At 37.4% G+C, this 12,878-nt stretch overlaps 1 protein-coding gene across 12 annotated transcripts in view; it reads right to left on the reverse strand.

Annotated features, from left to right (window-relative positions):
- Nucleotides 1-12,878, reverse strand: part of Abca9 (ATP binding cassette subfamily A member 9) — a 70,808-nt gene that overhangs the window by 29,099 nt on the left and 28,831 nt on the right. For all 12 annotated transcript variants that reach the window (XM_076543646.1, XM_015993886.3, XM_076543645.1 and 9 more), the window contains 6 exons: nt 12,155-12,294; nt 9,208-9,327; nt 8,078-8,276; nt 5,707-5,873; nt 3,202-3,335; nt 1,426-1,563 (listed from right to left, as the gene is read on the reverse strand). In XM_076543646.1, the coding sequence (XP_076399761.1) occupies nt 1,426-1,563; nt 3,202-3,335; nt 5,707-5,873; nt 8,078-8,276; nt 9,208-9,327; nt 12,155-12,294 (898 nt within the window). The remainder of the gene's footprint in view (nt 1-1,425; nt 1,564-3,201; nt 3,336-5,706; nt 5,874-8,077; nt 8,277-9,207; nt 9,328-12,154; nt 12,295-12,878) is intronic.

The following is a 12,878-nucleotide window of genomic DNA, read 5'->3' on the forward strand; positions in this document are numbered from 1 at the left end:
CAGTTCCTCCCTACCATCCCTCCCCTCTGGATCCATTCCCTTTCTGTTTCCCATTAGGAAAGAACAAGCTTCTAAGAGGTGACAATCAGGCATGGAAAAATGGAATATAATGAGATGAAACAAAAACTATCATATCAAAGTTGCACAAGGTAAACCAACAGGAGGAAGAGAGTCCCAAGAGCAGGCACATTCTTAATAACAAAAGGTGATTTTAAAAACAATGGAATATGCTCATAGTATCACATTCTAAGACAAAAGAAATTCAACACAGTAAGGTAAAATGATGACTCAACTACAATCCTTTCCCCAACCTAGATACTGTTAGAGAATGTAAACACAGATGGACAACATCTTTTACATAAGAAAATCAAAGAAAAGGGGTATTGATATCATTGAGAAGCTACTTTTATATGTGATAAGGATATTATAGCTGTTCATAAATGATTCTTTTAAAAAGCATGTGTGTGTGTGTGTGCGCGCGCGCACACACGTGCATGTTTGTGTGCAGGGAACAACTTTCAAGAGTCAGTTCTCTTTTTCTGCCATGTAGGTCTTGGGGGTTGAACTCAGGACATCAGGCTTGGCAACAAGCACCTTCTATCCACTGCGCTGCCTCATCAACCACAACAATTCCTTCCTTTAACAGATTTATACACTGAAATATTAGAGATACAATGATACGACCTTAAATTTAATTCAAATACTCTTAAGCCTATGTTTTTTATAATAGCTGAAGTTGGCTTATCAATGTAGGAGGTTATAAAATTCTCTATTAAGGTGTTTGAAATTTTATATAATAGTTACCTTTAAAATAATCAAAAACTATTCCCATGTTCCCACTTATAATCACCCTAATCTGGTCAAGAGTGGAAATTCTATATTGAAAGATTCTCTTAATGCATCTCCAAGTGAAATAGTATTAACAGCAATAATGACCAGAACTGTAATTCACTGAGCAGATTACCTACATACTCATGCCTCATTGCTTAGCTTTGTACTACCTTAACCAAGTTAGTCGGGTGCACACCTTACCACATTTATCTCAACAGAAACTTTTGTGGTGACATTTTATTTGTACATTTTGTTAATTAGTGTGTTAAAGACTACAAAAATCAGTTGTTTTTTTAAAGAAGGACACATAGTCAAATATTGAAAAACTTTTGCTATCAACTATGCCCCACTATCAAGGGCTGCAAAAAAAAAAAATGGAAAACCAAAGATTTTCCAATTAATAGTACTTCTTGTTGTCTCAATGCCCCCAAACCATACTGTTTATATTGTTTTATATTCACAGCTAAGTCATGCAGGAATATATATTATTTATGTATAAAATATAAGATCATCAGGTTCATCAAAACTGAGATGACATTATTTCTTGCATTACAAGGACTTTCTTAAAACCGTCCAAGGTCTTCATATACTTACTTCAAAAAATGTGCTTCTGTCAGTCTGAATTCGTCCTGAAGAATTAAAGATTCCAAGCAGCCCATTGCTAATAATATCCATGAGGACAGGAAAGCAGTTTAGTCTTTTGGTGTTACATGCTATTGAAAACCTGAGATCCTAAAATATAATGAATATTTCTTAATTCTCAGACCTAATTACATAACTTAATTACAGAATGATATAGTAACAAAATAATTAAATGGCATTTTATGTTTGAAAATTATTGAAATCACTGATAATATAGTAAGACAAGGGCAGAAAGGCAACATTCCCACTGACTATGTTATTTACTTCCCAATATACTTAAAGAATTTATCACTTTTATATGGATTTCTACACCACTACCCCCAAACATCAGTCACTTGACTAGTTGTGCCCAGAATCTCACAAAATTAAATAAAGTCATTTTCAGTAGCAATAGTGGCATGAATGTTATGGGATTACCAACCACTCTGGTTGGATTTAAGGCCCACTCCATGAGATGGAGCTCTGGCCTGGCACTGTTATTGGGAACAAGAACCTGTGACTAAATAGATATCAGGCCCTAGGAAGGAATCTATTACTATTATTCTGCCAAATCAGAGGTTTTCAACCTGTATGTCATGACCCCTTTGGGGGTTGCATATCAGATATTTACACTATAATTTATAGCAGTAGCAAAATTACAGTTATGAAATAGTAACAAAATAATTTTATGGTTGGGGGTCACCACAAGAAGAGGAACTATATTAAAGGGTCACATCATTAGGAAGGTTGAGAACCACTGTGCTAAATGAACATAGTATTAAACAGACCCTTAATGATTTATTGCTGTACCCATAAATTAGTGCATCTCTCAAACCCTTATTAGGGAAGCTTCTTGCAGTGGGTGGAAATTAACAGAGATCCTCAAGTGGTCAATGTGCAGAGAACAAGAGACTGTGGAGTTCTCAGCCCTACATGAGACATCTTTATTAGATATGTTCTCCAAAGGGCTGAGGAATCTTCAAGGAATAAAGACTTTAAGAGCCAGAGGTGAAGGATTACTACAAGGAAAAGGTGTTTTCTGAACACAACAGGTCAATTACATATGAACTCACAGTTGTTGTGACAACATGCACAAGATCTGTACAAATTCAAGCCAGAAGAAATCTCAGCATGGTGTGGGAGAAGTAGGCACAAAGTTCCACTCCTAGTTGAAGAGCTATTGGCATTTGATAGCTTCTGGGATAGGGAAAATCAGTTTTCTTTAAGGGTGTGATGTCTAGTAAGTCAATCACACTCTAAGGCAGGCAATTATACCCAAGAGTAGTTGGGCAATTCAAACTGAACTTGGTGGATGGATGGATAGACAGATAGATAGATAGATAGATAGATAGATAGATAGATAGATAGATAGATGAAATTCTCAAAGAATTAATTAAAACATTTTTAAAACTCCTTCAAGATTTAGGCAAGTGATATAAATGAATGAGCAGTATGGAAATGCAGCAGACTGCAGATTCAAGGCTAAATCTAACTGAGCAGTTATTCTCAGCTCCACTGAGAATACAATTTAAAATAATTAATGAGGCAGAATTTAATTGATACAATTTTTAAATTATTGTTAAAGTCCTTGGTAGTTATGTGGGAGATAGTAAGCAAATAATTACAGCTCAGCTTCTCCTATGAAAATGGGAAATAATTTGTTTGTATCAAGTCAGTTAATTTGAGTTCTTCAAATTGTACCTCCACAATCTGTCTTTGGTAAAATACCGTCATCAGAGTCTAACATACCTTTCCATCACCCAACACAGTAATAGCACCATTGTATAGTGCCTCTTCTGTGCCATTTCTGGTTCCCAGGACATCTATGTCTAATGCTATGTTCTGCTGTCTTAGTGAATGTACAAAGTTATCAATTCTTGAACCTACCATGAATGCAAAAATCAAAAGAAGCAAATATAAGTCAATTAGTATAAAAAGCGACAAAAAAATTAAATGACATAACTTAACACATGCTATTACTACTTATAAATACCCTTAGAAGGCAGAATTAGAGTTGAGTACAAAAATCCATTATGTTGACATGTATATAATAAAGATCCTCTACATATAGCCTAAAATTTATTAATATTTCTAGTGTTGTATAATTTCTAGGAGTGTCACTCCATTTTTATTTAAAGAGGATTGATTATAAATACAATCTCTTTTTAAAGAAGAAAAGGGGATAGTATGATAGGATGAAAGGGTAGATTATTGAACCTACTTTTAAAGAGCAACAACTTGTTTGAAATATTCTACAATGCTATGGATTTTAGTTTATTGATAAAAATTTAAAATTAATTTTGTTATACTGTATGTATACTTACACTCTTCTTTAAATTATTTTGTTTGGCAACTCATTTGAAATTTTAGTGTATAGTTGAGAAATACAGATTAATAATTAGTCATCTATGATAAACTTATAATCATGTTAAGTTTTCTAGGTATACATTGATATATTTCACTTAGGTAGGTAATCTTCAAACACTTCGAAGACCTACAGAATATGGCATTTAAAATGTTTTAAAAACTTAGACTTTCCTAGACAATGAGACACAGCTGTTCCTTGCAGCACCAATTTACTTCAAAGAGAAAGATGGGCATCAAAGACACTCTATATGTGGTTTATCTTCTTCTTGGTACAAAATGGACATTTAAGCAAGAAATTGCTCTTGCCTGGACTGCTTGACAGGATGTTATATAAACTAGACATGCAGCACTCATAGGAAGGTGACCGCTAAATTTGCCTAAACAAGGTGAAATGGTCCTTCAGGTTTCTGCTTCACAGAGAAAACTGCCAAACATTCGACAGGACACAGGAAAAAGTGACTGATAGACTAGGCCTATGGGCTGAAGATGGATGCTCCAACGTTGCAGAGGAACTTTGGATGACTGTCCATGCAGGAAGCTGTCTCTGTCATTTCCAGAATTTTAGAAGTTGCTTACAATGCATTTCCTGTTTACTTATGTAATATTATATCCTTCTGGGGTCTTTGATGTAGTTAAAGACTAAATAGTTATAATTATAATTTTCCTTGGTTATCATAAAAGATAAAATAGATATGAAACTTTAGACTCACAAATATAAGATAGAGTATTTTCTTTAATTTTGCCAAATACAAATAGACTAGATATTATAACTGTAATTCTTGCTTGATAACTGTTCTATTATATGTAATTTTACTACGTTAAAGTAAAAACCTTCCTTTTTCATTAGACAAAAAAGGGGAAGTGCTGTGGAATGTCATTCTGTATGCTGTGAATGTGTGTTGCTCTGATTGGTTGATAAATAAAATGCTGATTGGCCAGTAGCCAGGCAGGAAGTATAGGCAGGATAAGCAGATGAGGAGAATTCTGGGAAGAGGAAGGGCTGAGTCAGGAGTCACCAGCCAGACACAGAGGAAGCAAGATGACAATGCAGAACTGAGAAAAGGTACCAAGCTATGTGGCTAAACATAGATAAGAAGTATAGGCTAATTTAAGTGTAAGAGTGAGTCAGTATTAAGCCTGAGCTAATGGCCAAGCAGTTAAAATAAATATAAACCTTTGAATGATTATTTTATAAGCTGCTGCAGGACTGTGGGTAACAGAGAGTTGTCAGGACTGGGCAGGACACTGGAAAACTTCCAGCTACACTTCCTAAAATGCATGAGACCCTGGGTTCAGTGCCCAACACCATAAATTAACAATACAAACAAACCCCAATTAGCCAAACCAGCAGTGTGGTCTTTGATGCTATAAGTTTTGATCTTCTTATAAATATGGAGCATTTTGTTCACAGAGCCCAGCTGAATACAGGGAATTACAAAATGATACAGTAAGATCTCAAAGACCAGTTAATGATTTGCCTTCTAAAGTCCCTTTGGTTGTTTTGGCAAAAGCCTTAGAGTTCAAGTAAACTTAAAAAAAAAAAAAAAAAAAAGAGCCAGGCAGTGTTGGCATACACCTTTAATCCCAGCACTCGGGAGGCAGAGCCAGGCGGATCTCTGTGAGTTCGAGGCCAGCCTGGGCTACCAAGTGAGTTCCAAGAAAGGCGCAAAGCTACACAGAGAAACCCTGTCTTGAAAAACCAAAAAAAAAGAAAGAAAGAAAGAATTTCTAAAACAAACTAAATTTTGGTTTTTATTTTTTAATTAATTTTCTGTTTGGCCTTATAAATATTTTTTTACTACACAGAAATCATTCTTTTCTTCATGTTTTATGTTTTTCAGGCCATCTCCCACCAAAAAAAAAATGTGTTTCAATGTTAGAGCTTACCTGTTCTATTGATGACCAGTAGGTGGGTCAGAGGATCCTGTGGAGGCTGTCCTGGAGAAAGGAAATACATACTTGGAGACAATCCCCATGAGTAACTTTCATGGTATAGCTCATAGAACAGATGTTCCAAAAGTTGAGGAAGAAAGCTAATACCAAACAGCAATAACCTAATGTGGAAGAAGAGAAATATTAAATAGCAAGAGTTAATAATCTCTAGCCACTTTCATGGGGCTGGCTCTATGTTTCAGTAGATGATGGACAGTGATAAAACACGGGCAAAGGGAATGTTCAAATCATGTTGCTTCCTCCTTCTTCTTTCTAAAATGAAATGACACAGCTTTGGTCTTAACTACGCACTTCTGCTTTTGACATTTTCTTTGAGCCTTCTAACTCTGCTGATGCTGACTCTGATTTGTGTTAGATGGGGTCTTGTGTAGTCCAGGAGGGCCTTGAATTTGTGATGACCTAGAACTTCTGATCCTTCTGCTCTTAATGAGTATTGGGATTACAGGCATACTAAAATCTCATGTGAGACTCAATACTCTGAAATTACTGGAAGAAAAAGGAATGGGGACAAATATCTGGCACTGTCAACTTGTCTAACAACTCAGGTCTGGAGAGATAGAAAGCCCGCATGGAAAGCATATTCCTAATGGTTAACTAAACTGGCATAGCAGACAACTGCCTTCTAAACAACTGTTTATATCTGCAGACAAAAGCAGCTCTTACTTAGCCTAATCAGAGAAGCCCTTCCTTACAATGAACAATGGTGAATGTAGAGACTCATGGCTGCCTAGGATGCAGAAAATAAGCAGAGGATGTGTGCCCAGCCCCAAACAGGTCACTGAGAGCATCCCCTCTAACACTCAGGAAGCATTACACAGGATGTGGGAAGTACATAAGAGCCAGAGGATAGACTGAAGAAGTATGAAAGTTAGGTTACTGATGTATGTCCTTAAATAGAACTGTTGGAATTCAGATGTTTGGGGCACCCTGGTCTTGGATAGGAACCTACGTGGCTGTGAAGCAGAACAGCTTTCCTCTTCATAAGTGCATCATCTTGGGTGTTCCATTACAGTAATAGAAAGATAATACAAAGACTTATGTCTGATTCATTTTAATATATGTGCAAACTTTAGACAATAGGATTATGTGTAGGAGTGCTTACAAATAGTTGAGTAAAGAAGTCTCCTGAGAGTGGTTAGATTTATACCAGGAGGCAGCACTTACCAATGAGGTGGAAGCTGCAAGGGTTTGGTCTTTACAACAGGTACTAGATACCACTGAGAAGTTAAATAAGAGAGGCACAGAGTCTCAGTGCCCAACCTGTTGGCAGGAACATTAACACTAACCTGAGTTTTCAGACTGCTAATCTCTCCTATGAATTTCAGTTTCTAATCCACATAGTAGTACAAGAAAATTCCTTAAAATCAACTTCTATCTTTCTTTCTATCTATCTATCTATCTTTCTATCTATCTATCTATCTATCTATCTATCTATCTATCTATCTATCTATCTATCTACCTACCTACCTGCCTATCTATCTACCTACCTATTTGTCTGTCTATGTATCTATCTGCCTATTTGTATATCTATACATCTACATATCATCTTCCTCTGACCTCCCGTCCCTTTCCCCACCTCATTCTATGGAAAATACTAAGAGATTTTGATGTCTTAGGAAAACAGAGAAAGCAGTCTTTGGTAAGGGAAAAAAAGGGCAATTACAATAATCTCAAACTTTATATATTTTGACTACATATTCACAAGAGCAGGTGTTTCAAACAAAACATTTAGAAGACTATGTGTGGTGCTATTTTATTTGTGCACCCCAACAAAACTTATCTGAGAATCAGAGGAAAAAGCCAGCCACTATATTAAACATAGAGGTCAGCAGTGGTAGCACACACTTTTAATCCTAGCATTCAGGAGGCAGAGATTCATCCAGATCTCTGAGAGTTCAAGGCCACACTGAGAACAGAGCCAGGCATGGTGGCATACACCTTTAATCCCAGCACTAGTTAACCATAGAGGTCTGGAGGTCTGGACAGACAGACAGGAAATGATAGAGTGGGGGAGAGGAAGTGATGTAGCTGGGTGGAGAGAGGAAGTAAGATGGCAGGGCATAGAAAGGTATATAGGCATGAGTATACAGGAAGTAGCTCTCTCTTGGGCTGAGTATTTCCTAGTGGTAAGAACTTGTGGCTTGGCTTGTTCTATTCCTCTGATCTCTCAGTTTTCACCCCAATATCTGGCTCCAGGTTTTTTATTAATAAGACCTTTTAAAATTCGTGTTACAACTATGTACAATTACTGCAATTTATTTGATCTACGTTTTACATTGTGCTCTCAACCAATTTGGAGACTCACATGGTCATTAGGCTTTTTCTTTCATTCTTGAGCTTGAGGAATCGAACCTTGGCAACTGCACAGAGCTGCTGCCTCCACAGTGCCATGCCACTGATTGTGTTTCCTGATGACTCTAGGGAGGACACGACTCGCTCCAGCTCAACAAGGCTTCCCATGTCTTTTGCCCCTCCACTTTGTAAGTGCCCACAGATTCCAACATCTGCAATGTAAGATCAGTCACCTATAAGGCACAGCTTACTGTGCATTGCTTAACTTTTCCCAGAACCATTTACTCAACAGGAAATTCCAGCATTAGTGTTGTGAGCAAATATGTATTCTAATTCACGGCTAACTTAAAGCAAATACTGAGGAAATGAGAGAGAAGCAAAACAATTTGAGGCAATAAAAAGAAATATTATAATTTTTTAAAAGGCATATGCAGCTTTCTATGACATATTCTAGGAAATCCATGAAAGTAAACCCATGCAAAGGTGTCCTTGTTACAAGAAATAAACCACCTTGGTGTTTCTGGACAAATTAACGAAGATAATACTTGCAGAAGCCTCCTCTCCCTTCAAGAACATAAGGATGATAGACATGACATTTTTGATACAGCCACATTATAAAACCTAGATAAAACTTTGCTTCTTTTTATTAGAAACCTTGGAAAAATGAGATTTCTAGAAAATTATAAAATGTGTACACATTAAGTACTGGGTAAAAGACAGTAGCATAGCTCATGCCTAGCATGATACTGAAAAATAAAAGTGTATGATGAGTGTGGGAGTATCTGCCTTTAAACCAAGCACTTGGCAGGCAGAACCAAGTAGATCTCTGTGAGTTCAAGGCCAGCATGATTTGCATGGCAAGCTCCAAGCAGCCAGAGCTACTCAATGAGACTGTCTCAAAAATGAATGAATTCATTTTTTCACCATAGTCTCTAATTTTCCCTCGCCCACAGCCTTTTATATTCATATAATAGGACACCTCATTTTTATTATCTATTCTATGTGGACCTAGTGTGGTACATTGCCATCTCCTCTAAGTCTATATTTCTTCTCTACTTTTTTTCCCAAGGCTAGTACCAACAAAGAAAGGCATGCATATCATCTTACTCAAAGCTCCCCTCCTTTCTGCATCTTCTCTCTTACCTGATTCATCAACCATTGACTTCCCTTCTAATTTCAGGAACACTTCATTCAGAGTTGTCATGGAAACACCATAATTCTCAATGCCTTGGTTAGAACACCTATCAAGATCCCGGTAAAGGTCTAAAAGTAGGCACATAGTAGATTACAGTATAACTTATAACAAGGCAGTAAATAATATCTTTCAAAGTGAGAAAATATTGATAAGCTACATGTACTTTTATCAAAAACTGATATCAATGGTCACTTAATTTATAAAACATAACTATAGAATATATTAGTTTCCACGGTTTCTTCAGTATCCAAGTATAACAGAAATATTTATGCTTCCATACTTAGAAAACTACTCAGTTTTTTTTAAAAGATTGATGTGTTTAAAACTTTTTAATTCCAAAGGCTGAAGAGATGATTAAGTAGTTAAGAGTACATGCTGCTCTTGCAGAGCCCCCAGATTCTGTTCCCAGCACCCACATGACAGCTCACAACCACCTATAACCCCAGGTCTGGGGGACCTGAGGCCCTTTTCTGGCTTCCAGGGACATCATGCATACACATGGTGCACAGGTATGCAGGTGGGTAAAGCACTCATATACATAAAAAATGTTATGTATTTTTAAATTTCAAAATTTTAGGTGTGTGTATGTGTGTGTGTGTGAGAGAGAGAGAGAGAGACAGAGACAGAGAGAGACAGAGACGAGAGAGACCATGGGGTCCCGAGGAGTTCTCCTACAGCTGGAGCTACAGGTAGCTGTGAGCTGCCTGACCTGGGTGCTAGGAAGTGAACGTGGGGCCCCTGGAAGAGTAGTGACGAGTACTCTCAATTGCTGAGCCCTCTCTCTAACCCCTTTCATTCTATTTTAAATTCTCTTATGGTGGGGCGGGGGCGGGGGAGTTAATTCTAAGCTCTGATCAAAGATTAGTATCAAGAGAATAAAAATTTATTCTTTCAGGCTAAGATTAGTTAAGAAACTATAATAACTGTCTCAGTTAGGGTTTCTGTTGCTGTGAAGAGATACCAAGACCACAGCAACTCTTATAAAGGGAAAACATTTCATTGCAGTGGCTTACATTTTCAGATGTTTAGTCCGTTGTCGTTATGATGTGACATGGAGGCAAGCAGGCAGACATGGTGCTGGAGAGGTAGCCAAGTGTCCTACATCTTGGCTTGCAGGCAACAGGAAGTGGTCTCTGAGATTGGGCATGGCTTGAACATATAGGAAACCTCAAAGCCCACCTCCACAGTGACACACTTCCTACAACAAGGCCACACCTACTCCAACAAAGCCACATCTGCTAATAGTGCCACTCCCTTTGGGGGCCATTTTCTTTCAAACCACCACAATAACCAACGTGAAAACACTGATGCTTACAGAAATAAGTAATTCCCGTGAACTCTGAAAAGTACAAATTAAAGAAAGGACAAAGGACGTAGCGTACCTTTGTGCTTCCCCTGAAAGACATTCTGTTCACTTACATTCTCTCTCTCTCACCTACCCCTCCTCTCTCTTTATCTCTCCTTTCCTCTCTCCCTTCCTGTGGTGGCCCACAGAGGCTCTCTAGTGAGAAATTACTCAGGGTCAGAGAATCTGAGCTTGCTTTACCCAGCAGGGCTGTATAAGGAAATGATTTGGCCATGGGTGTGGTTGCCAGGTATTTGGAAGGGTCTACACTTGGCTGTGTGGTGTGCTTTGATCTTGCAAGGGAGAGGCCTTTTACCCCACCCCTTGGCACTGTTATAAAAAGCCCCTTCGAATAAATGGAAGAGGCAGTTGGATAGTGTTCCAGGCCCTCCCAAGGCTATCCTGTGTCTCTGTCTTTCTTCTCATCCTCTAAGCCTCTTTCTACCTGATATTTCTTATCCCTCTCTCCTCCTCCTAAGAACTCTTCAAATGGTGGGAGCTGGCTTCCCACACCTTTCTTCCTCCTTTTTCTTCTTAACCTGGTATGAGAATTACTCAGAGACACTGATATAGGGTACATCCATGTGAAAGATTAGCAGGCCATTTTGAGAATTTTAAAATGATGTTGGGAATTGAAGCTATCTTAATTATATGCTAAAGAAAAATAGATAAGTGCTCCTACTTTCTTAAATTCACTCTTCAGTTGGTATCTAAATCAGTGGTTCTCAACCTGTGGGTGTTGACCCAACAAGGGTCAAAGATCAGATATCCTGCATATTAGATTTACACTACAATTTATAACAGTAGCAAAATTACAGTTATGAAGTAGAAATGAAAATAATTTTATGATTAGAGATCACCACAACATGAAGAAGTGTATTAAAGGGTCACAGCATTAGGAAGTTTGAGAACCACTGGTCTAAATGATTCAGCAGTTTGGAATGCATTTTAAAAGATAGTCAAGTAAACCATGTTGTTCAATCTTCATAAAGTCTTCAGAATGATATTTATCTCAAATACATTGTGTGTATATCTAAGACTAAATCATGTCCCTGCTTCCAAGATGAGTTCATCTCTTCCATTATTAATATATAAATTTTATTTATTCTTTGAGAATTCATAGGTGAATATAACATATTTTGATCATATTCACTCCCCAGCTCTCCTCTCCAACCCCTCCCAACCACATGTGGTGCTCTTATTATGTCTGTTGTTATGATTAAATGATCCTTAATAGATATGATTCTTAAATGAAAGAACGCTGCCATTTCTGATATTCTGATGTGAGGCTGGATCATGATGTGAAACAACAGGACTCATTCTTTTTGTCTTATGCTCACAAGTCCTACTTATTGATATCTTAGAGCTGGAGAAACACCACAGTAACCACATGTCAGACACAGTCCCTTTATGCATTATAGATATTTAATAATGTGCTTAAATGTTTTGCATAATAATTTAACCATCAGGACGGACCCATAAAGGTATAACAGCCATTTCCTTTACGAACGTGAGAAAGCTGAAGAGCAATGTAACTTGTTCAGGATTACCTGGAAATTTGTTTGTCCTTTCCAGGGGCAGGATATAGACAAGTCTTTCTTCACTTTGTGCAGTCAGTCTGGCATCAGGGATGTGCTTTTTGACCAGTGATGTTATACTCTCTGGCTCACATATGTCATTCAGATGCAAACTAATATTCAGAAAGAGTAAGATAAAGTTATTCTGCCTAACACTGACTCTAAAAACATATGTAGTATGTTTGCCACTTTATGAATACTTATAAGACAAAATTGTGTAATTTACAGAGAGGAACTAGATGCAGTGATACTAATGTAATTCAAATAATCTGCACAACATAGCAAAGTAACTGGTAAAAGGGAAGACTAGATTCATTTAAGGTAATTCAAGAACTGTCATTGGAAGGAAAGAAATAATTGACCAAATCCTGGCTGGGGTAAAGTAAATGTGAGCACCATCTACTAAGAAAACCCAGTAATGAAATCTCCTTTTTCAGTTATGCATGAGCTCTGCAATCACTTGAACTTGGTAAAAGCAAGATGGAGATAATCTGTTGTCATTAAAAATATGGCATTGACATCATATTATACAGGCCCCAGAGTCTAGGTGAGCTGGTCACCATCTCTGAGTATCAGAATTCTTATCTGTGAGATAAAATAATACCCAGATCTTAAATCAACCTAAACAGGTAGACTGTAACAGTATTTATGAGATAGTATTGGGTGTTTAATGGAGTAAATTCTCAATATATGATAG

Source organism: Peromyscus maniculatus, chromosome 8, assembly GCF_049852395.1.
Source record: "Peromyscus maniculatus bairdii isolate BWxNUB_F1_BW_parent chromosome 8, HU_Pman_BW_mat_3.1, whole genome shotgun sequence".
Taxonomy (NCBI): domain Eukaryota; kingdom Metazoa; phylum Chordata; class Mammalia; order Rodentia; family Cricetidae; genus Peromyscus; species Peromyscus maniculatus.